Source organism: Ambystoma mexicanum, chromosome 11 (genome assembly GCF_040938575.1).
Source record: "Ambystoma mexicanum isolate Mex_15411 chromosome 11, UKY_AmexF1_1, whole genome shotgun sequence".
Taxonomy (NCBI): Eukaryota; Metazoa; Chordata; class Amphibia; order Caudata; family Ambystomatidae; genus Ambystoma; species Ambystoma mexicanum.
In genome coordinates, this window is record NC_090934.1 from 1,299,213,772 (window position 1) to 1,299,239,875 (window position 26,104).

General features: G+C 43.7%; 1 protein-coding gene across 2 annotated transcripts in view; it reads right to left on the reverse strand.

The window, feature by feature from the left end:
• Window positions 1-26,104, reverse strand: part of SLC24A5 (solute carrier family 24 member 5) — a 146,109-nt gene that overhangs the window by 113,173 nt on the left and 6,832 nt on the right. For both annotated transcript variants that reach the window (XM_069624800.1, XM_069624801.1), the window contains exon 2: window positions 11,823-12,002. In XM_069624800.1, the coding sequence (XP_069480901.1) occupies window positions 11,823-12,002 (180 nt within the window). The remainder of the gene's footprint in view (window positions 1-11,822; window positions 12,003-26,104) is intronic.

Sequence of the window (26,104 nt, forward strand, 5' to 3'; positions counted from 1 at the left end):
TAACGCATACCAACATAATGTATACCACTAAATGTATCATTGTGCTGAAATAATATATGTATACTATAGTACTATATACCAAATCTAATCTGAATGCAAAGAGTGATTATTACCGAATTATTTTCATTTTGGCGGTAAGAAAATACTGCTAGGTCCCAGACCTATACAAAATACCCAACACCTTTCTTTGCACTACTGCCTCTCCGCTATGGTCTCCCCACTGTGACTATGTGGGGTTGTGTCCGTCAGACGGTGCACCTGCTGCAGTTCCTTCACTGCTCTTGGCTAATCGTTCACCGCCACGTCTCTGCAGCGTTCTATGTTCACAGGGCAGGGCGCTCGTTGCAGTTCCTTCGCTATTCCTTCCCCGCTGCGCTGCGCCTCATCTCTGCTCCCTTACTCCGGCTAATACGGCTTTTAAGTCATGTCGAAAGTTACATACTACGGGTTTTATTTTTTTTAATAGGTTTCTTTGTAAGTGCTAAAGGTTTGTAGAAGGTTAATGCACAAAAAAAAAAAAAAAAAGATATTTTAAGAATATCTTCTTGGTTTCCTTTGATTTTTATCCTCCCGATTGACGTCCATCTCTTGATTAAAAAAATCTAATAATCACCTTAGTTATTTTACCATCGTTTTATATCTATTAGTTTAAACACAACAAAGCTTTACATTGACATATTTATAACCCCACCCAGAAGCACTTTCCCTGCCTATGTCTTCCATTACTATCATTAATAAATGTAGCTCTCCTCTCACTAGTAAGAAGGTAGAGGACATAATCACTAAGTTGAAACCCTCAAGATGCCAGGGAGACATCTGCCCAGTGCCCATCATTAAGGAGACAGCCAAATAACTGGCGCCTTTCATCACCTTCTTCATTCAAGACAAGCATACTGCCCAACCACCTTAAAGACACCTGGGTCCTCCCACTACTCAAGAAACCAATATCCCCACAAACTATAGACCGATCACCATGGTCCCATTTCTACTGAAAATTATTGATAGAGCAGCTTAGCTGCAGATTCAAGAGCACTTAGAAACCAGCAACCTCCTCGGCCTCAGGCAATCAGGCCTCAAACCAAGGCACGGGACCGAAACAGCCTTAATTGACTCTTTTAACTCCTCAATTTGCATCTTCAAAGGCAAACGTGCCCTCCTCCTCCTACTACTAGATCTGTCGGCGGCATTCGACTTAGTAGACCACAAGGTTCTCTGCTCACACCCAACTTCAGCAGCACTCTTTTCTGATAATGCCACCACGTGGATCCAGTCCTTCCTCAAAAATAGAGTTTTTTTTTACCCCTCACCCCAAATCAGCCTTGGCCGATCCAGCACCAGTCACCTGCGGTGTTCCCCAAGGCTCCTGCGTGTCTCCCACCCTATATAATGCATTTACAAAGCCTCTGTATTTGATAACCTGGACCATCTGGGTGTCACCTACACCAATTATGCAGCGGACACCCAGATAGTCATACCTGTAACCAGAGACTATGACACCGACGCCAAAGTACAACGACATCTATAGTATCATCCAAGCTTGGATGGCTAAACATGCACTTTGTCTCAATGACAAGAAGACTGCGCTTCTCCTCTTAGGCTCCAAGCTTAAACTTAACAGACTAGACCAACAATTCGATGCATTTAATATTGACGGTACCTCCATCAAGGTTTCCAAAGAGGTGAATACTCTTGACATCTACATCGACTCTTGCCTAAACCAATCAAGACAGGTTAATGTGACGGCCTCCGCTACAGCATACACCTGCAAGTTAATTACGGCCTGCAGACCGTTTCTCTCTACACCAAACTATCTCAATAGCTAGAGCCCTAGTACTTTCAAAGTTAGATTACTGTAACTCAACCTCGGAACCAGTCAACAGAACTTGAAAAAGATGCAAGTTCTGCAAAACAATGCCATTAGGGCAGCTACAAATATCCCCAGATCTCAACATATCTGAGGTAAGACGCAACCTGAACTGACCATCGGTTAAGCAAAGACGACTTCAAAACCCTTTCACTTACCCACAAATGTCCTGCCAGCCTAGCACCAAGTTACCCGACCATGAACTTCACACGTAATACCTCAGACTGCCCCAATGCGATCGGCACAGGCACTTAGCCTTAAAGACCCGCGCTTTAAGTTACAAAAGCCAGGAGGGAGTAGCTTCCCTGTTCTTGAAGCCAAATTATGGAACACTTTACCCTTACCACTAAAAACTGAACAGGCCTACCACCCATTCAGGAAGAACACCAAATCGTGGCTCCTTTCCCCAAGAATCCTAGATACAATCTGCGCGCTATGTAAGAAATATACTCCGTTAATTATGTAATCCTCCTGTATATTTTGTAATTTTATCTCTCAGTCAAATGTATATTTTGTAATTTTTAAGTAATATACTCCTGTGACCTTTCAAATCTCTCCCTGTAAATTCTGTATACTTTTTTGTTGCTTCACTCTAAATTTATCTTTGCAATCTATAGAACTTTATTCATGTCACTGTACCATGTGTAACCAGTATGTAAGAAATGCGTCCAGATGCCTACGGGCTAGGAGCGCTATACAAATAAACTAAACTCATTTCCTTTTTACTCCATCTTAGAGTTTGATATGCACTCTCCTTGTTGGCCTTGCCTCAGGAATCTTTAACACCCCTATTTGGAGTATTTTAGTGCGAATCCTTCCATCCCCTTGAGCAAGGAATCGAGGTATCTTCTCTTTTTTGTTAAGCCCAAAAATCCTGTTACTTATATATAAAGTGTGTATTATTTACAACACAGACTCTCCCCCTTTTTTTGCCACTTTCAATGTTCTACTTAAGTCTGTGGCTCAGCTCAAGTCGCTCGCATCAACTCTCCCTCAATCAACCAGTTCACCTTCCATCCACGGGGCACCTGTGGGGACCGGACAGGAATTTAGTCAAAGAGGGACCAGTAAACCATATCGTGTTACACATGATTTTTGTGCACCTTTCTCCACAGGAAGCTCTGCGGTCTTCTGGCTAATGGCAGGTGCAGTCAAGCGTCTGGGGGATCTGGATCTGGGACTAGGTCGATAGACCTGAACCAACCCCACTGTTACCAAAATGTGCTCTAGCACCTTGAAGCATCTCTTGTGCTAGATAATTACCAATAAAGATCTCAGACCAAATAATCAGACAGACTCAAGGACTATGGCAACAATCTACTTTATTATCATTTAATAAAGAAGGGTAAACTGGCAGACATTTGACTGATGCTTGCACACTCACAAACTTGATTACACATAAGTCTAATACCCCAATATGCATCATCTATGACATCATCCTACGTGACAACCTGTAAAACCTAATGACGGGAGGGAATTGGTTAGGGGAACACGTCTACTTACAGAATACATATGGGTTAGTACTTCATTAGCTGTCTCTTATCTGTAAGGCATGCCCCAAACTACCTCCAAATATGGATTAAAGCAGACAATGGCAGCAGATTGGTCTATGCAACATTGTATAGCAGGTTGCCCCACAGAACCACTGATTGGTTGGCATTCCCAGCTAACCTGTTGGTCTAGCTAGCAGCACATAAGCAAAACGAAACCCGGGAGCTTGAGTCACGTCAGATTGCTCCCACTTACTCAATGAGTCCATCCTCTCCCATCAGTCTGACCATAAGCCAAAGTTTCCAGTCTGTAGTTGACCTTGTAGTTGCTCTGTTCAGGGGCACACAAGCTTCATCCACAGCTCAATGAATAGCCCTTGTTTGCGATTTCTGCATCACATGTGAGGAGACCACAAATGTGTCGATTTCAACTGCTATTTGATTCATTTATGCTGGGCGTCATTGCTCATCTTGGCCTATAGAGGCTTCCTAACTATCTTGTAGGAGCCTTATCCATTGTTAATTGTCCAATACTTGGCTCTTGCAAATGTTTTCTTCTTTAATCTAAGAGAAATATAACTTGCGTCCATGACTTATCCATCTGCCTCCCTTGCATCCTTGATCCCAAGCCAGCCATCTCCTCTTCATTTGCACACAAAGCCAATTCTCCCGACTCTGCACCCCTGATCTGTCTCGGAGGTAGCTGAATTGAATCTTTGCATGAATCAGCGTTCATTTTCCTATCATGGCCATCTGTGCCACGTTATATTTTCCTCTATAGCAAGCTTCTATAGGCCTCATGTACATTGCGTTACTGCGTATTCACACTTAGATCTGCAAATTATCTGCTTTTGCATACACAATTACTTGTTTCATACATATTTCTCTTGCCACTTCTGTTGCATCATTACAAGTATCGCTTCAGTATGTCCTCGTAAATCTTCTTCATGACATCACTCTGGCTTTGTCAGATTTCACTCAATGTCCAAAGGTACGTGCAGGCATCCTTGTACTCTCTCAGTACTACAGTACATTCGAAACAGTATCTGAGTGCATATCATCTTTCATACACTCAATGCAGTATAGGGACAACACAAGGGGGTCCCACATACAGCTTTTTCCTGCTGTTCCAGTAGGACGGCATAGAGGGGGTGGGAGTCAGGGTACATATGTCCACCTGCTCCTCTACATTATAGCTATTACTGCTGCGTTAGGTGGCGTACATGGCTGGTAACTGCACCATTCCCCTCACAGAGGCCTTTGATTCAAGCTGGCCCATCAAGGCTTGGGCTGGTGGGCTGTTACTTACCTTGTGCACCCCGGAACATGGGGGCGGTGGATATATTCTCTTTAAATAAAGAGATTTGATTTTCCATTACATTAGCCTACAGAGTTCTACATCAAGGTCCCCCCCTCCAAATCTTATACAGTACTATTTGCAACCTTACATTCTCTACGGAGCCGCTAGTGGTATATGTCGGCTTAACAGGGAGCCTACCCAACCAAAAATCATAAAAAGAATATGTGGCCATCCACTGAGAAAGAGAGAGAGAAACGCAATTGCTAAAATCGGAAAGGATTATTTTACAATGGGGAGTAGTGGACAATATAAGAATAAACACCTTTCAGAATGAATAATTCCAGCCTTACTGTTATTCTAGGTTGGAATGTTATGGCTTTGCTTCCTCCGGGATGGTGCTACTAATAACACGAGTTATTTCATCAAAAGGGTGGTTCTTTATTATTGTATAGGAATACGCTTTTTGCACATTGCTAGGTTTCTTCTGTCTCAGACAGGATTACAGTCTCCCAGAGTTTAATCTTACACTGCTTTACTCCTTTTTACTTGTTGGCAGTCACTAGCTTGTTTCTCAATATTTAGGAGGCTCTCACAATTCTTAACACTTCAGGTTCACATACTTGCAGGTTTCTGAGTGCTTCCCTCAGGCAGAAGACCATTTCTTAACTCCTTAACACCCATCTAAGCGTCTACATGTCTTCTTTTAGCATTTCACCCAGACTCCAGAACTTTCTCTTTATTTTCAAAGCACATTTGATTGAATCAAGTAAAATGCAATAACATGCTACAGTAGGATCCACACAAAGATCCTGTTTATTAAATGAAGCAGTGTCCGATTGGCCTCGACACAAAACAGTCAATTCTCAAGAGCGATGACCTCAGCATACCACCAAAAACATAGGCATGCAATTTGCATAAACAAAACCCAAACAGCACCCCCGCCCCTTCCAAACACAAAAGGACTACGAGAAAGGGGGGTGGAAGAGGGAGGAAGAGAGGGGGGAAAAAATAAAAAAGCAGGAAAGAGGGTTGGAATCATAACAAACGGGGTGAAGCGGGCCAGTGAAGCAATTGCGTACTTAACACGCAATATAGACCAAATCCAGTAGGGATCAATGGAGAGGTATAAAACGTTGGTAGCTGCCTCAAGTTCTAGGCATCGTTCTGGGTTCTTAATATGCACTGCACTTCGTTAGGAATTTCAGCACAATTTCCAGGCTGGAAGGTTTTTAGAGTTCTCTACAAAACTCAAGTTACAGACACTTTTTTCAGGCTCTCAGCACCCTCAGGTTCTTGCACTTTCAGGATCCCAGGATGTTCAAACATTAGACGCTCTTGTGGCAGCCAGTTACTAAGAGTCGGAGGAGGCCCTCCCCTTCCACCAATCAGCTTCCGGGTTGTGCAAAGGATGCTTCCTCTAGGAGCACTAAGAGTTTTAGACATTCCCTTTTCACGGTATGTTCTGCTTTCTGGCTTCTTTGTTTTGCCGTTTCACAGGGGAAGTGTGGGGCTGTCAACCCAGTCGGCCATTTTGGATTTTGTCATTTATTGCGATTGGTGCAGCCTCTACTTGGAACAGTTATGTTGTGGGTTGCTGAAACACGGTTTCTCTGTTAACTCTCCATTGCCTCTGCTGAGGTTATGGGGCTATATCACAGCATGTGATTGCTCAGAAAAGGGTACAAGAAGGGTGTCTGTTTTGGCATATCTTCCATCTTCAACACACTAGAGGGGAATTTCACAGATGGAAACTCTCGAGTGTGGCAGAACTTGAATTGTTTATAGAAGAAAGCAGGGAAGAGGTGACTATAGAAAAAAAGAATCAAATAAAGGAAAAAAAAGATAGCAAAAAAAAAAAAGAGTTGAGCAAGAGATTTCCAAACAGAAGGAACACAGTGGAATTAAAAACAGGTGAAGAAATGCATAGCTGAGAAAAGGAAAATATATATTAAAAAAGGAAAGAGCAATGGAGGATCGATGGGAACAAAGCCACGAGGAAAGATTTGTAGATGAAAAAATAATAATAAATAACCTGCACAGTTAAGCAAAAAGGCCATAATGGAACAGAAGAGAAACTCCTAGATGGAAAGATCAAAAAAATAAAAAGTGAGAAGTGTTGGGGTGGTCAGGAAAGGTCCCCACGATCAAGAGGTGTTCATGTTGCTTGCGCCATATTTGTGACTGGGCGTGTGGCGAACTGGACGCGATGTTGCAATTTCATATGTATCTAGTATAATTGTGAGTGGGATATGTTACTTTTTGGTTAAAGTTAATACATACTAGATTGCACACATGTAGAAACATAAAATGCTAAGACCACAAAATTAAATATAAATAAGATTCAGCCATAATGTTCTATGGTCTGCCCAGAAGTGGGCAGTGAGGAGATTCATAATGCACATGCGAGAATGAAGGGCCGGTCCTGAAGAACCCACTCTAAAGGAAAGATAGTATTTATTAAACATGCATGCACACTGAGAAACATAAAAGGGATTTATAAATTAGTAGGTTTTAAAAATTATTTCAGACTCTGCAGCCAGCAGTTTGCGCAGTGACTTTCAGTTGACTGTGAAATTCTAATTCTGCAGGTTTGCCGGGGGAGGGCACAAGAATTAACCAAGCAGGTGGTCCACCATTGACTACTATGCAATGTTTATGGCTTGGTAGCTCGGCAGGAGGCAGATGTAATCTCCTTAAGTGCTTTGAAGGTTGCAGAGGGACTATGTGGCAGGGCCTCAGGGGCCTCGAGGTGTAGACCAAGTATTGCCATCAAACACCGGAAAACATCAAGAAACCACGGACCGGGCCGTCAACAGAACCACAAACCTGGCCGACCCTGCTGAAAACAGTCTTTGCAGATAAAGGAGAGTGAGTGGCAACCAGGATTGGAGAGCCGGCGTTTGCAGAGTACTTGACCTCAGGGAATTAAACAATATGGCAGTAGGCTCGTTGAAGGAAACTGATGCAACAATGAACCCCCTGGAGCACAATGGCATGACAGGATTGGTGAATGACAGCCCTCAAGCATGTGTATATGTAAGAACTACAGAGCCCATAATGCAAATGGCCACATTCTGGCAATCCACACAAAGACTGAAAGCCGCTAAAACCCTGAAATTTAAAGTACAACGTAGCCTACTACTTACCCTATCGTTATGACAGGAACACCTCTAGAACAAGAATGACACAGGGGTGGCAGGATGTACAAAGTAATCAACGGGACAGGCGGGTATCAGAAGAGACGCCAAGAAACGACGAAAGGGAGGGCTTCCCACAGAGGGGTGTGGAGGAATTGGAAACATCTGAGTTTGGGACGGGAGAAAAGTTAAAACAGGATGTGTGGACTCAAGGAGTCTCTCTATGTTTGCGTCTAGGAGCAGAGCGAGAGCCATGAGGAGTGGACCGAGGACGTTGCCGGATTCCACTGGGCATATTAAGGCTGCAGCGGTACCGAGGAAGTCACCAAAAACCAAGGAAAGCCGAGCTGACCCCGAGAACCGGGGGCCGGGGGGGGTTCGGGAAATTCCTTAATTGAACATTGGTGTTTTGCTAACCCGCAGCGCCAGCACTCAGAGTGATGATTTTGTTTGAGAACCGTGTCCTTATCTGCGGGAGCATTCAACGAGAAGCGGTAAATTACAGAACTGAACTTTACTTACTTAATAACCGCAGAGCTGACCGCAGAGCTGACATCAAGAACGGCACTGTACTTGTCATTATACTGCCGAGAGAGACTAAGAAGTGGGTACATGTGATTGTACAGAATTGTTTGCCTTGCTATTTTGAATAAACCCTTAACGTTATGTGCTTGAATAAAGGTCATTCAAACCAGATTACCAACTCCCGCCCGCTGATTTACAGGGACCCAGCCATTTCTTCTGACCAGCAATAAATATGAGGTGAAGTAGCATCCAAGGCTAAAGTGATTGATACCTAGGAGTTTCTACTGTATTCCCAGATGTGCTGTGCATGTAGGTAGTCATGTAGATTAGAATGTTTTCAAATGGAGCCAATAAGCCAGGGCTGAGGGGATTGCTAGTTCAAAAAGAACCCGTTTACTCAGCCTCCTTCCTATTGCTTGAAGTATCTATGCAAACCATGTGCAATTATGTTTAAGGTTAAGGGCTCAGGCCATTTGTTACTAGCAATGAATTATGTTTGCACACAAATCACTGTTTGACGATGTCACAACCTACCATGGAAGAATCCCAAGAAGGGGTATGCTATGAATATAATCTGATATGGTAGTTCGGTTAACAAGTGGCCAATGAGAATTGGAGAAAGATGTGATTTCTTTGTAATAGGTTTTTCCAATCATGTGTGGGGATGGAAAGAATATGGGAGTGTTTTGACTGTTGCAAAAATGTCTATAATGTGACAACTTATGTGGTTCAGTGAGACTTGGGTTAGTTTGGCTCAACAGAATCATCTAGCTGCTGATAGGTCCGCTTTGGGATAAGGCGATTCTGGGCCCGCCCGTAAAAAAAAGGGGCAAAAGAAATCTATACATAGATTAACTGGAAATGGAAAGATGAGAAAAGTTAAAACATTTCTTTTTTTTAAAAATTGAAGGCAGAGAGCAAGAAAGGGGAAAAAAGAAAAGAGATTGCTAGAACGAAAGAAAGGAAAGCAGGAATGGAAACATTTAGTGAAATAAAAAGGAGAACATGTATATCAAATGAGAAAGATGGTTGAAATTAAAAGAAAGTACTAGATGGACAAAGAAGATGGAAAAAAGGAAAGGGGGGTCACGATATCAGTCAAGCAAAGGACATTTTATAATGCTATCTAACAAGTTAGCTTCACTTCAGTTAAACTGTAATTGCACCTGGGAAAGACAGATATGAGATATGACCAATCACAATCTGCCTATCCCGGGTGTGATTGTGCTTTCACAGCCTGCCACCATTAAAATAGAAAAGGAACGAGGTCCTTTTCGGATGACACTGGCCATTTCGGAACGTTTTTTTTTTTTTTTTTTTATGTCCGCCGTCATCTGAAAAGGGACCTTGTCCCTTTTAATGTCCATCAGACAAACATTTCTTTTTTTTTTTAAATTTCAAGAAAACTATCCACACCCTGGTAAATTCCTGGAGGATTCAAATAGCTTTCATGCCACTGCTGGGGTTTGGGAGGGGAAGGACATTAGGCTAGAACGGGCAGAGCTAGTGGCCCATTAAAGGCCATGCACACCCCCCCGCCAAAAAGAGGAGTGGAACAGATGGGATTGTGAAATGGCTCCCGGCAGGGACTATTGGAATTGGCCATTTGGAGAGCATTAACATATTTTTTACAAGTGTTTTGCTGCTCTCTAGATTGCCACTGGCCATAATTTTCAGTTCAGACCTTGAACAACTTTTTGCCAACACTTCTTTCCCCACCCTACCCGCATACCACAACTCAAGAGCACCTCACTTGCCTCTCACAATAACAGTCACCCTGTGCAGCTCTCACCATACTTGCACACCCAACTACACAAAACCTTCCCAACAGAAGTGAGGTGTGATGTTTGGAAGGAACCAGGGTCCTCCCGCACCCCCCCAGAGCTTTAGAGTTAAGCAATACCTATTTTTAGGCGCTATAATGGACTAGGGGGGGGGGGCACTGGGAAGGCCCCCTCTCGTGCAGATCTAATCATAGACATGGGCAGGCACTGAAGAAGGCAGTTGTTTACATATAAAGCACAATTAACTATTAGCTGAATAGATTTGTAATTTCAGATCCTATGCTTTGTAAACCTCTGCCTCCCTCCCAGAAAGAAAGGACTACAAGCGCTTCTGCGGCGTTCGCCACTAGGGCTAGCACTGGCAGAGCACACTTACTGACTCACCAGCTGTCAGGGTCCATGCAGGCTAAACATTGCATTTACATGCGCTATGCGACAAAATGCAGAATGGGACAGATATAAAAATAAGGTGTAAAGGAGATTAAAGGACCAGATAAAAACAGGAGTAGAATGAGTGGAATATGGAGAGAATGACTGACATTTTTTTTTATACATAATTATCATATTCATAGGTAGCACAATTAAGGAAAGCTGGAGCTACAGTGTATTCTTGCATAAGCTAGCAAAATGTAGAATAGCACACGGACAAAATGACTGAAAGTAGAAAAGGTGGTTTGGGAGCATCCCTATTATGGAAGGAGGATGGACTGGGATGAAGCCATGGCCCATATCCAGTGACACCACTACAACAAGACAGGACCATTAAAAGCCCGGCCTGGCACCACTGGCAGGAAGGAACAGGAGAAGACTGTTCAGGCAGCAGAGTCCTTTGCTACAATCCTCATTTTTCAAGATTAAACTTGTTATCCTTGCAAGATCAGCTTTTGGATTTCCCTATAGAGGTATATTTATTCTCATGTGAGCGTAATTAGGGACACCGTTACACTTCCAAACAGAACCCAGACCACCCAAGAAAATTGGCAAAACCAAACCCAAAACACTCATCCTAGCTTTGTCACATACATTTTCAGAATATTAGATGCCACACGCTAGGCCCCCTAACACAGACAAAACCGTTGTGGAAGGCATCCATAGGTTGACACGGAGTCAAGAAACTCAGTCCTTGAAGGGATAAGCTGGTGTTGTGAAAAGCATTAAAGGTCAAGCACCCTAAACCAACAAGCCATACCCATCTTTCCTTCCTCACCTGTGTGAAAAAAAAAAAAATCCTTTTCAGAAACTCAGATGATGGCAGAAAAATAGAGAGCGTATTACACTAGAAGGTGTTGGCAAACCAGCATTTCTGCATCCTTTCTGGGGGGACTTCCAAAAAAAGTATCAGTCTGAAGTTCTTGTTGCCCACCAAGATGATCACCCAAGCCATGTAGCCATGAAAGCGGTGATGGTTTCACTTTGGGCTCTAACCGAGACCAGAACATGGCTTTCAAAATACCTTGCAGTGTACCGTCGCTTGATGTAGCCATACCAGACGTAGACATTAGAAGGCAGTATCACACACAGAGACAATTAACTATTACAGCCTAAAGATGCAAGGCATTGGCTTGGAATGTACAAAGTTCAGTAAAAGGAATGTGGCTCCACAAAATAAGCAACACCTTACTGCTTGTATATTCATCATGAGAATAACGGATCCGACCTCATATTTGCAAGGCTGGAGAGATGGTAAACAACATTTTGCAAGGGAGGCAGAGTGGTACTCACGGTCACTAATGATTTCTAACGAAGGCAGAAAATACTCTCCACAAACAATAGCCACAGCGAGAAACATGTAGAGTATTATTATGAAATGGATAACGATCCCTCCATCCTTCCTCTCCTGTGCGGAAAAAAATCCTTTCGGAAACTCGGATGATGGCGGGAAAACACAAAGCGTATCATTTTCTGAAAAGAGAGGGCAAAGTAAATAGGATTACAATTGAAACATTAATAGTGAAGAGGATTCTGTAGGTAGCATTGAGAATAAAAAAATAGAATGTAAACGTAAACAACATGAAACAAATTCAGGATTGATACTTTTGACAGATTTGTGCAATAGAGCCCTGGGTATATGGCAGCCATTGGTAGGTTCAAAGCAAGGCCTTCCCAATTTTTCCCAAACCTACTTACAAAATATTCTGCCCCATCAACAAAGATGTACTTGGTGGGAGCCCAACATGGTACAACCCATAGCTCCCAGTGGGGAGGGATCGCTATGGGGCAACGCGTTTGTTTTAGAAGCAAGACAAGGTGGCGCAATACAGGTTCGAATCCTGACCCCTCGCTTAGAAACCATGTGCTGGTATTAAGCATGTCATAAAATGAACAATACATTTTTTTTTTAATTAAAACACCTCTGAGGCACTAGTGCACGTGACTAGAGGAAGAGGATGCAGGCGCAGACTCCGGAGGCCGCACTCTGCCATGTACAGGTGCGCGCGGGCGATGGTCAGTTTGTGCTAGCCAGCATGTTGAAATGGTGGTCGCAGACTGGTCAAAATACATACACCATCAGAAACAATATTCCAACAGAACATTATAGCAAGAAAATTAGGCCTAGACCAGTCATATCGCATCTCCCGGAGATATAGACTGAAGTCATAACCGGATGCGGTGGGGCTTTGCCTAGGCACTGAGAGCAAGGCCTCCATGTCTGGTTACCTTTAGTTACTCGGGATGGAGCCCCAAGAATGTATAGATGTGCCACTAATGTGAGGGTCCCTCTACAGAGAGCAAACACTGCCCAGTAACCTACTATATAGGATGGTGCGCAATGAGGGTGATGTGCAATTATGCTTTAGCACCCTGTGCCAGAGGAGAAAGATCCATGTGCATATCAGTCCAGCACCAGTCCAACCACGCTGCCAGTCCAGCACCAAGATTTCTCCTCTGGTATGCACAGAGCCAAAATATGATTGTACAGCCACTTGAGGGGGCATCGCTGGAGAGGGTGGCTATAGTCCGGGTCTTTTGTTTGTAGCCTTGTATAGAAGCTCAGGGGCAACAACCAAAAGGCTAGCTAGCCCCGTGTCCTGACAGTCACGACATTAGTGTAGCCCTGGATCTTTTCCAGACCTAGCAACACCCCTGGTGCAGGGTTATCCCTTTAGGGTTTCTAGGTTAGATGTATAATCCAGATGTGGAGCCCCTGCTTCCTGTATGTAACGGGACACCAGACATGTCTGACAGATGCCCGCGTTTGTAGTGGATACTCTTGCTCAGAGGCAGCCTTGATTTCCCTCATGGACTTTAGCAGGCTCATACGCAAGAGGATATTTCTCATCCGATATGGCAGATGGAGCCAAAAAACGACTGTAGATCCTTCTACATAACCATCGTATCATAGAACTGGTTATTTTGGGTTTGTTCTCAGACGAACGGCCCACAAACTTTTGGCAAAAAATGGTAAACCACGTCATATTCGCTGATTGACATTTCTGAATCAGAAGAAGGGAAACCTGAACTCTTAGATGTCACATGGCTTACACCACTTACCATTTCCTTAAACTCCAGGAGAACATGTGGCTAACAGATTTTCCATGGAAACATATTTTAGAACCTGCTCTGAACGGTTAACATTCTTGTGACAACAGGGATGTACGTATGTGTTGGTCAACAAGAAGGCTGCATAGAAATCACCCTTTAAAGAGGAAACATTGATGAGGCAGAGGAAGAAATGTTGGGGGCGGGATGTGTTGAAGGGACAAGAGGATGGAAACTCAGAATGGAAACAGGAAGATCATTCAACAGTGTAGCGGTCTTCGGTTTCAAATGAGGGAAAACAAAGACAGGGTAGCAGGACCTCAAGGAACATTTAGACAGTGTTAGGTAGAATTTTCATTTTTGTGTGCAATTTCCCCCCCCCATTTGCGATTCCCCAACACTTTTAGCTGGACTCTTGTTTATTTTTTCAGTTCTCCCGAGTGAGTTCTTTTACTCTACCTCTGGGAACCGTTTTCAACCATTTTTTGGAGTCACGTTTTCCTCCAACCTTTAAGGCATCTGCAATGTATCATTGCAGCACACAGCACTTTCTGTGCAGTGCTGCTCGGAGCACTTTGATCTGGCCCTTTTCCTTGGGATAACAGGCGTTACCAAGGACAGGGAAATACTTTTTATTCTACCTATGCTTTTCTTTTGGGAGATCAGCACACCCAACCTTATGTGGAGTGCCGAGGGAACACATTGTACCCCTTTTCTCACTTCTCCTGTAACTTTCTAGTTACACAGTGACAAGTCGGAGTGGCTGGTGGCAGTGGATGGTTTTCTACCGATTGTTAAACTTTACATCACAGGCTGCATTTGCAGCTGTGGTAAGGGGTAAGGGATACAATTGACCCAAAACAGTGCCCGTCTTTCTCCAACTCACGAGGACTTGTCCTTTCCTGAACCTTCTTATGCCGACCCTCGTTAGGGGATGAGGGGGCGTCCTGCTCACTCTCGGCTTTGATGGGCTCCCATGTGGAAGCCGGCCAAAAGGGGCCAGTTTGTCTGGGAGGACAGGAAGACACCTAAACTCCTCAGGTCTTTGTCCTCCAGTGGGTCTGCTTGGATCCAGTTCTGACTGGGCAACCGTCTACAGTTTGAGCCATTGAACAACGATCTGTGACCTTCCATCTCCGAATACCCTGGGACCTCCGGCCCTGCTGCAGTACACTGTCTCATCGAGCGCGGTTCTGGCCCAAAGAGTGCATCTGTGTGAGCCTGCAGAGGCTCCATCCCGATAATAAAAGTCACCTCAGCCGAGTCGTGGACCAACAAAAAGAAGAAAGTCTGCAGGTGACAATCGTTGCTGCTACAAAGCCTGCGCCGAGTCTCCACAACTTTGACAGAAATCCTAAAGATAGAAATCCTTCAGAGGGCCTACCTAACCCCCTGAACCCCCTGAATCCAATTCCATTGCCTACTTGTTGTGAAACGCCTCTTCTGTGAATCGGACAACTTTGACAGTGTCTGCCTTCCTTTGTTCTGCCACCCACGGGTGACTGGTCCACCAGTGTCCTCGTCTAACTTTTGAGACACTCATTCCCCAGATAGAGTGGACTTTTAAAGTTTAGGTCTACACAAAGTTATAAACCTACCAGTATTGCTATATAATTAAATCCTGGTTGACGAATGATTTGCTAACCTGGAGCTACTCTGAATACTTAGCTGTTCCTCATGTAAGGGTCTACTATTGAACTGAGTATTGCAACAGCAAATGTCCTATTGTATACATGTGTGAAACTTTCCTTATTTACCTAAATCGCATATTGATTAACATGAGTATACAATTATCATATTGGTTTATAACTACAGTGTGGGAGTGTTTCCTAGATAGAAGTGTGCTCAAAGTCTTTGTACTCACCCTCAGCCCTTCTCCCTCTGAGACTAAGCCTGGCTGCTCGACCACAGCTTCCAAACCTTTTGGGTAGTTCAGGCCAGATCTAAGAGTTGGAGCCCGATACTCCCAAGAGTGAGTGTTCTGAAGTCTTACCACCGGTGGAATTTAGTAATACTCCCCAACACAGAGCATGGGAAATGAGGGAAACCACTGACAACAGATGGAAAGGGTGGAACCTGCAACATGCAATTTACAAAAATACAGGCTAGCCTTCTAGAGGCTTGAACAGCGAGAAAAGAGTGGGTTATACTGTATAGTTGGGATGGACGGTGGTGGGTAAAATTTGAGAAGTAGTAAATCATAGAAGAAAAAAAAGGGGGGGTCAAATATCCCTTCCACATCACAGCGGATGATGGGCCATCGGGAGAAGGACAGTGAGGGGAGCCAGTTGCAGCGAATGAGGGACCCTCAGTTTTAGGGGGCCAAGATTTGAGTGAGGGGCCATGCAGGAGCTTCACTATGTGGCAGGCAGGCTGCGGCACACGTGAAACTATTGATTAAACGTACAGAAGCAGAAACGGTCTGAACAATCTTGTGCAAAAAAAAATGAAGGATAGGACCACAAGAGCAAATAACGGTAGAAACAAAAAGTTGCCAGCATGGACAAGAACAATCTTTTGTCTAAAACCAACAGACAAGTGACATTTATGAAACTCGTGACAATATTATCGAGGCTTGGACATAAAGAAACCAACAGGCGTTTTAAGCAAAAACGTATTTCCTCTCCAGCGTCCAAAGTATACCATGGAAACGCGGAAGAGGGGGACATTTTATCTAGTTTATAAACCAGGAGGCCTAGGTGCAGGTCCCTGCAAAGATACTGCATGTACACATGCCTGGAGAAATGATATTGTTTTATAGATTTTGTATACATGATGGTAAAACAGTAAAGAAGAAAACAGTTTATGAGCAGTTCAAAAGCATCCATTTTAGTCTAATTGTTACACGGGCGGCTGGTTTTCAGTAACCAGCTAGAGGGCGAGCGGTCCCCATCAGCACCATCTTTCACCTAGATGGGCGGCCCAACACCGCTTGCTGGGGGCAGCTCACTTGCATAAAGGGACATTCAGTATCTTTGCAGGGACATGCATGTACCTAGGCCCGCAGGGTCCCCAGAGGCGGCAGGACTGTTTTTCTTCCTAGGTCCTGAATAACGTGACAATTTATATGCCACTTCAATTTCAATGTAATGATTGGTTGTTGAAATGTTTTCAATAAAAACTGTAGAATAATGCAAAAGGGAAATGTGTTTTTAACTAAAAAAATTAAAAATAGGGGAGGAAAAAAATGTTTAACAAATGTCCATTGCACAATAAAACCAAGGTTAAATTATTTCTTGCTCAAGACTTATTCAACATTAGAATGTCAAAATATTTTTGTAGTTTAAAACGTGTCAATGTATCTGGTGACCAGTATGATAGGCCCAAACACATCTTGAATATCTAAAGTAGATTAAACACTAGCTTTAAATAGTATTTCCTAATATTTATGAATTTGTCACATACAAAAGGAACATGGATGAGATCTTCAAATGCAGTCATATAGAGGAAACATAATTTACATCATCCCGAGACCGAACAACTCCATTGATCTCAAGCCGCCTGAGCTTGAAACATGGAACCTACTACTTTTTGTTTTAATAGTTCACATCGATAGCATTGCCTAAGTCATGGCTTTACCATATATGGAAAAAGCCATACGGGTAGTTTCAAGTAACAGTACCCTTAATCCTATGTATAGTTTTCTAGAGCAATCCTATCCCAAGTATGGGGCTACACAAAGTACGGGGCACGAGATGGCAACTCATCCTCTACTATGTTCAATGTCTCTCTTGCCCAGTTTATGGTAGCATCACTTGATGCTGGGTGGTTTGAGAGCCCTTACTAAGCTCCAGATGTGTTTTATGTTTTGGCAAGCTGCATTCAGTGTGACCCAACCATTACTACTGAAAAGGTGCACCAGACCTTGTAAGATAAGTGTAGGTCTTTATTACAGCGTGCCCGCCTCCTCACGGCTCCGCTAACCATCTGCTTTTCAAAGCCTGCATTCCAGCTTCATGAGCCGCACAGAACGGGTTGCGTGGATCGTGAAGCTGGAACGTGGCCAACACAAAAATCACATATCATTACATATACTTTATATTTTTAAGGAGGAAGATAACACACCACATAAAAAACACAACAATGCAAAATGAACCTAATAACTAAACTAGTAAAAGAGAAGAAAAGAAACTAAGTGAACACTTATAATTTGGTAGGCATAATGTAAAGACAAAATCATTAAAACTAATGTACAAAAGCAAAATTATTCACTGAACAAAGTCCTTCATCAAACTGGGTTTGCGTGAAAGTCTTCTTGTCATCACCCTTGTTGATTAAAGCACACCTACTTTCAGAATCATTGCTCTCCCTTTGCTCTCTTGTTAATTGTTCTTCACGCTCACCCAACATTTTCTCCAGCAGCATTATTTCCTGCTCTTGCCAACTTTCCGTGCAACCACACCTCTCCTCCATCCATGATGACAACACAACCCCGTACTGCGGAAATTATTTTAGGCCCTTTTCCACACACTTGTGTAGACCTGGGATTTGTTTACCCATACCCACTCTCCAACCTTCCACTGTCTATTCTTGACACGTTCCTTCCTGTCAAACGACTGTTCCTCATTTGGCATTTTGCAATCATTCTCATTATGGCACCCCTATCCACTGCAACGGTCCCTGCCAAACCTAACCACCCAGGACACAACTTGGTTCCAGGCTTCCTTCCTTTGAATGAATCAAAAGGAAATATGTTAGTGGTGGAGTAAGGAGTCGTTAGATAACTCCACATCATGTGATTCATACCTCCCTCCAAGGCTGGCCATTACATGTTGCAAGCTGGATCCCCCCTTTAATATATCTATTTACTCCCTCGACCAGACCATTCACTCTTGGGTGATAAAGTGCTGTTCCGACATGCTTGATGCCGTAGTTCTCCCCCCCACCCCAAGAACTTCTTCATGAAATGAGACAAAATGTACACTGTTGTCTGAAACCAACTCAGCAGGACAACCTTCCCTGAGAAATACCCTTTCCAAAAAAGAAACTAATTCAACAGCCATTACTTCTCTGACTGCCTCCCACTCAACCCATTTAGAATGGAAGTCCTCCAGCACAAAAATGTAATTAAAGTAATCTCCTAACCCTGCTATCGGTCCAAAGATATCCACTGCTAGCTTCTGCTGTGGTTGACTTGGTACCGAATTAGGCATCATAGGCACTTCCCTCACTACCTTGCTTTTATCACCCAGCTGACAAGCGTTACACTGTTTCACTAAATCTTCAGCCATTCTGTCTATCCTGGGCCACCAGTAGCTATGTCTCACCCTCCTCTGGGTGGCTCCCTCACCCATATGACCATGGTGAGCTAATTCTAACAAACTCCTTCAGGAGGCACTATACAACACCCCCTCCTCAACCTGTCACCCAGTAGACTCAACTCATCTCGCATTTCCCACTAAACCTCAATTTTTTTTTCAAGTAACTCTTTATCAGGCCACCCTTCAACTGTCCATTGTTTTATAAATCCTAAATCCTGATCTGCAAGTTCAGCTTGCTCCCACTCTTCTCGGTCCACACTCACTAACTCAGCAACAAAATACTCTTTACCATCCTGGAAATGAACGGTTTGAGCTTGATCCACTGGCAATCTCGATAATATCTGCTACCAGATTTTTTTTCCCTGGCAAATAAACTTCAAAGTTGTATAACTGGAGCCCGAGGCCCCATCTGCTAATACTTGGTGATCCTACAGCCCATTTGCCACTGTTAAATAACTGTACTAAGGGTTTATGATCTGGCCGTACTGTAAACCTCCTTCCCCACAGAAAATATTTGAAATGGTTTACTGCCCAGAACATGGCCAACGCCTCACACTCTATTACCGAGTAATTGTCTTCAGCCCCTGAGCGGTCTAGAGGCAAATGCTATAACCCTTTCAACCTTATTACTGTCATACTGCAGCAATGTAGCTCCCATACCTAAAGTACTGGCATCAACTAATAACACTGTTCTGTCATTTGCATCAAATGTTCCTATCGAAGGAGCCCGAGCGATCCCTTGTTTGATCAATCTAAAAGCTTCCTCACATTGTGTGGACCACTGAAATGTGACCCCCTTTTTAACAAAGCCCTTAGTGGTGTGGAGATACGTGCAAAGTCTCTCAAAAACTTGTGATAATCCAACCCTAAGAAGGACCTGACTTGGTCTTTATCACTGGGACATGGAGCTTTCTCAATGGCTTCTACAAGACTTGATGTTGGTTGCACGCCCTGTCTCGACACCTTGTGACCTAAGTATTCCACACTATCTACAGATAGTTTACATTTTCTCCTTTTCACAGTTAGACCGGCTTCCCCCAACTTTGTCAACACAACCCTCAACAGCTTATCATGCTCTTCACTAGACTCTGCATACACTAGTATGTCATCCTGGAAAATTATCACATTCTGAACACCTTCCATCACCATCTCCATCACCCTCTGAAAAACAGCAGCTGATGAAGCCAAACCAAACGGCATCCTGCAATATCTAAATGTTCCTTTCGGTAGTGATAAAGGTAGTTAGATGCTGGCAATCCTCTGAGAGTGGAATTTGATTATATGCTTGTGATAAGTCAGTTACAGAAAATGTGTTTGCTTTACTCGACATGACCAACTCCTCGCTGATAATAGGTAAAGGGTGATGATCCACTAAGATGTTCTTATTAAGGTCCCTCAGGTCAACACAAAGTCTCATATCCCCACTGGCCTTGGTAGCTACAACAAATGGCAACAACCATTCCGACCCTTGCACTCTCTCTATAATGCCCCTTTGAATTAATGCTTCAATCTCCTCCTTTACTTTGTGTTTGAGATTCTGTGGAACTTGTCTGACTGTGTATACTTGGAACAGCTCCCTTCCGTAGCTTAATTCTGTGTTCATAACCCTCTAGTTTCCCCTAGGTCCTCCATGAACACATTAGGGAACTCCTTGTCCCACTGATCTCTCACTTCCGTGATAGTGACTGGACTCTCAGCATTTGCTTGAATCCTTATCCCAAGCTTCTTCTGCTCGCTCCAGCCCAACAAAGAGGATCCTTCTTTAGTGACAAATATGTCAGCTTCACAACTCCTCCCTTTGAACTGGATAGTGGTTGAAAAACTTTCCTAGTAACTATTTTGACATTTCCATACGCGTATGGTTCTATGTCCGGATGTTTTAATTGTTCAATGTTCCCATATACACAATTCTCAAATGTTTTCCTAGATATCATTGTCCATGGAGAGCAACTGTCCACTTTCATGGTGACCACTCTGCCATTGACCATGAAGACATCAATTGGCCCCTTATCAGCACTGGACATATCTCCTATTTCCAACACATGCTTGACTTGTTTATGCCAACATTTTCCTCTTGTTCTGGGCACCTAGTATTGGCTTCTATGTTTTCCACTCGGGTTCTCCCTGCAGACCCTGGCAAAATGTCCCTTCTTTTTACACTTGAGACAATTTGCACTCCGTGCTCGACAGAATGGGTTTGACAAGACATGTCTGTTGCTGCCACACTTAACACTTTAAACTTCTTGCACTGTTGGGCTTCCTGCTGTTTCTGACTGCCGCCGCCTCATTGATCTGTTTGTCCTCATGCTGGCAATGTACTTGGATGTCTCTTCCATACCCCTAGCAACTGCCACCACTTGCTCAAGGGGCAGGTCTTTTGACAGTAACTTTTCTTGCACCCTACTATTGTCAGTGCAGTGCACCAACTGGTCACGAATAAGTGATTCTACCAATTGTCCAACTGGCTGAGAGTACAAAGTGCAGCACTAAAAGTTTCTACAGGTTCATGAAGTTCTTGGCTTCTTGAAAAAAAAACATGCGTCTCTCAAAGGTGACATTCTTCCTTGGTTCAAAGTGTAGTTGTATTTTCCTGACTGCAACAGAGAACTGATCCTCCTCTCCTTGACCCATCTCCATAAATTCTGCCAGGCCTTCAAAGACACTGCGTCCTTCAGTCCCCAAATTATACAGCAGAGTACAGCCTCTTTCCTTGCTGGTGCAAAATTATCCCCCCCCCCAATGGCCACCAAGTAAACGTCGAATAGTTTCTTCCATCTGTTCATCTGATGAGCGGAGTGCCTGGTTCTGACAGAAAAGGTGGGGGAGGGGACATACTTGCAGCTGCCATGTTTGCTTTTAGGTTGCAGTTGTGGCTTTCAACTTATTTGTTTATGGTAATCTGGTTAAACTGCGCACCTATACACTGTTTGTATTGACTGTATATGTAGCACAAGCATAAGACCCAACTGTGACGGTGATTGAGGCCTTAATATATACCCCTAGTGGCTTGGAGATTGCAGCCTTAATATGTGCCACTAGTGACCTGGGAGGGCTCTCTGCCCATTTAATCAGCTGTAAAGTTGACCCAATCACTGTGCTTGCCACCATCATACAGAAGGAATGGCACTTGCGAATTCAAAATTCTCTGCACCTTGCCACCAGGCTCTACAGCACATGCGTCGCTCCAAACTTCCTGCTCCTTGCTACAAGGATTGTGGCCTTTGAGCTGTTTAAATACGTGTGCTAACCGCTCTATTTTGTTTATCCCGTCACTGCCTGCCAATCTATTACAATAAATATGGTAGCAGGCCTGCAGCTCTCGATATAAAAAATTTGGCGGGGCAAGGCAGGGGTTGACGCTGCTCTACATTGGCCGCATCACGCTCAGGAGAAGAGCAGAGCGGCTTGATTGAAACAGAAACTGACTGTTCCTGCCCTAGGTATGCGGCTAGTCCCTCGTTGGCCGCTGCAACAACCTGGGATGGGGGCGAAGCAGCTTGTATGGAAACAGCCGTAACAGCTGTTCCTGGACAGCACCACCGGCAGACTTCTCCGTACGCACAGAGCCCTCAGTGGCAGGGTACTATATGCAGCGGGCCTGCTGCTGCTTCAAAGAATCTCATTGCCAATGAAAAGATGCACCAGACCTGGTAAGATAAGTGTAGGTCTTTATTACAGCAGACCCACCTCCTCACGGCTCCCGTAACCGTCTGCTTTTCAAAGCCCGCATTCCAGCTTCACAAGCCGCACAGAACGGGTTGCGTGGCTCATCAAGCTGGAACGCGGCGAACACAAGAATCACAGATCATTACAACTAGCATCTCTGGTTTCCCACAGCTTCCTTATGGGCTGGACTTGGGGAGTGCCAGGTGGATCTACATAGACCAATAAATGGTCTTCCAAAGTTTCCTTTCAATTAGGTTTAATTTTGCCAGAAAACAATGCAGAAACATATTCTGCACTATATGACGGTGCGTCTTAGCTTCATACCATTATTTGATGGACTTTGCACTTTGAGCCCTGTGCTGCAACTGGGGGATACCATTCTCAGTTATTAGAGTATAATGTTCGAGAGAGTGGAATTGCTTCAAATACCAATTGTGATTTAAAAAATAAATTATATCAGGATAGTTTTATACGTGTACTTGGTCTAACATTTCTGAAGAAAGAAATCAGGACTAAATGAAGTGCGTCGAAGATCTCGAAAACACAGTTACTTTGGTTTCAGCAATGTGATTCTGTAGGGGTCTGATGAAGAATAATGTCACAGTCAGCGTACAACAGGGTTTGAAAAGTCCATTTGCTCATTTTGCAGGGAATAGGCATACAGATACAAGGGCCATCAGGAAACTGATCGAGTTAGAGCACATTTGGGGCAAAGATGCACCTTGTTTCCTTAGTGAGTGGGACTGAATGCCCCATTTGGTCTCAGGCTGGTGCGCTAGAATGCATAGATATAATTAAACAAACATTAGGGCTTCTGGAATACCCCCTTTTTTAAAATCTTTTGTCAATGGCGATCTCCATCAACCCAAACGAAAGAAGTCAGGCGGTGGGGGTAATTTTCTAGGAAAGCTTTCCCTTGGGGAGTTCTTTTTCCACCACATTTTTCAATGCCAGGAAGTTATCAAGGAGAGATTCTTTTGACAGCCATATTGCTCAAAGGGAATGGTGGCATTGTCACTGCACCAATCTAGAAGCGCTTCGAGTAAATATATATAGATTTTTCTTTAAACACACACACACATATATATATACATACATACACACACACCCCATAAACGTTCCAGCAGCAGACAATCAATGCAATGGGATATTTCCTCCAGGTGGATCTATATGGTCTTTTTTTTAAAGATTGGGATAATGGCTTTTTGCCAGCTTTCTGGTAGGTTTTGAGTGCAAAGGCAATCAGAAAAGAGAGGGAGTATAATCTTTGACCGTAAACTGATATTTAGTTGCATTAAGTAGGTGGTAAAACCATCCGGACCTTGGCCATGAGATGCATTCCACCTCCCTGCCCCATTTAAAAAAAAAGGCTTTCCATGTGGATCCGCTACTACGCATTGTAATAATTGTTGGTTGTCCTCGTGTGGCCTGGAAAGGATCACACCAAACAGGATGACACCAAACAGCCATTTTTCAGAAGCAAATATTGTTCTTTACCATAACAAATATATGATGGTTTTGGGCTGAGCTGGGTCTTTCCCCGTGTTCTACTCAGAGCCCATAGATGGGTTCAATCCCTGATCTGTTTCTTCCTCGCGTTCAGTCGCGTGCTAAGGTTTCCTAGAGTCTCTCGTTTTAGTTTTGGGCTGAGCTGGGTCTTTCCCTGTGTTCTCCAGTATGGATGCTAGAGGTCATCCTGAAGGAGGGTTTGGCTTTGGCACTTTAGTAGGCCCAGTTATATTCTGCTTTCAACTCCTCTCCGCAACATGCACCTAATGCGGCTGTCTTATGTCCTCCTGCTCGAATACTCATTGGGTTTCCCTTGCAGTCCTTCCCCCACTCTCCTTCTTCCCTCCCATTCTTGTTTGGTTGAGCTTCAGACCCACCACCCAAACTTTTGGGCTACGGTGTCCTGCTCCGCCACATGTTCGTTGTTTCCTGGTCCCATCTCTGGGTGGGTTCTCTAGGAAACTGTAGCACGCGATTGAACGTGAGGAAGACACAGATCAGGGATTGAACCCATCGATTGGCGACCTTCAATTTTGACATCAAGAACAGGGCCATGCATTAACAAGTAAAAAAGGCCCGATTTGAAAAAGGCTGATTTAAATGCCGAAACACATGACATCAACAAGGGCAATCACAAATAAAATGTAACTTCTGGTTTTTGAAGTTTAAAATTTGGCGCTGTCTCCAACCTGAGTATTTTTGTAGCTACATTTACTACTGCCCTAACGAATTGGAGTGTAAATGTGTGGCAATCCAATTTTAGAGGCATTGAGTGTAGGTATACAGTCCAAATGAGGGGGTCGAGCTCTGGCTTTCAGATTTAGCTGCAGTCAGACCTAGGGAATGCTATACTAGGTCTTCTCCAATCAGCAGCTCCCTGTAGGCCCCATCCAGGTTAATGTGTTCACTGACCCCCGAGAAAGATTTTTATGTAGAACCAAAAACATAGGGGCCTATGCAGGAAACCGGAAATTGCGACATGCGCAACGCCAGTGATGGTGCCTATTCCACGGAGAGTCTTCGAGAAAGTGTATTCATTGAGAAGACCCTACATGATGTACCCTCGCAGAGATGACAATCTCTTGCAGGAGATCCCCGAAGGATTATGAAGATTGGAAAAAAAAAAAAAAAAAAAAGGCTGGTGACATCACAAGAAATTAGCGTGACGCACTGAGAAGGATGGTCAAAGAAGAAGATGCATAGACCTTATAGAATCTGACGAAGTAAAGAATCGAGTAAACTTTCATATGCAGAATGAAAATTGCACGTGTGAAGAGCACTGCACGTTTTATAACTGTAGAGATGCAGCAACGCAAGTAGATTAATCTTAAGGCTGGCTATATGTAGTGAATATACTGCAGGCATTATAGAATTCTGGACATCGCTGTCACATATTTAGTAAGCTCAGACCCGCGAAGAAAGAAGGATCAGAGGGCTGTCGCAGTAAGAAAAGCAGCTGAAGATCGAGGAAAGGCCTGGAATAGCCTGATGTTAAAGGATGGAGCAGCCAAGAACTGTAATCTATCTATCCTGAAGAACAGTGAATGTGAGAAGCTGAATCAGCCCTTGTTAAGGTTCAAGAAAGAACATCAGGAGTGCCAAGTTTATTAATTCAAGACAATTAAATTCTGCAAAACAGGCCGAATTATGGTCTCCGATCACGTCAGTGTAAAAACCAAAACTGCGATATGAGTGTGCCTATACTCCCTTTTTATTCTCAGGAGCAGTGATACTTTGCAAGGACAGGTTCAAAGAAAATCTGAATTGCAGAAGGCATGAGAGATGCTGGGCTAATTAGTTGGGGAGACATGGTCAAGTCCACCCACTGGCACCTGGGGTAGCAGCTTATGTGCTGCTAGTGAATTGAATGTTCCAGAAGGGTACAAGCGTGCCAACTGATAATAAAGAGCCTTCTAGTTTGATAGCCAATGGTGCATCTAGAAACTGATGAGGATGACTTGCACTAGGGGTGGGCATAAGTTGTCCACCTGACAGACCCATCACAACTCGATTTCCTTAAAGAAAGTAAACTTAGATGTTCCCTCTGAGCCTAGGACAGTGTGCCGTATTTTTTTTTTTAGTTTGCCA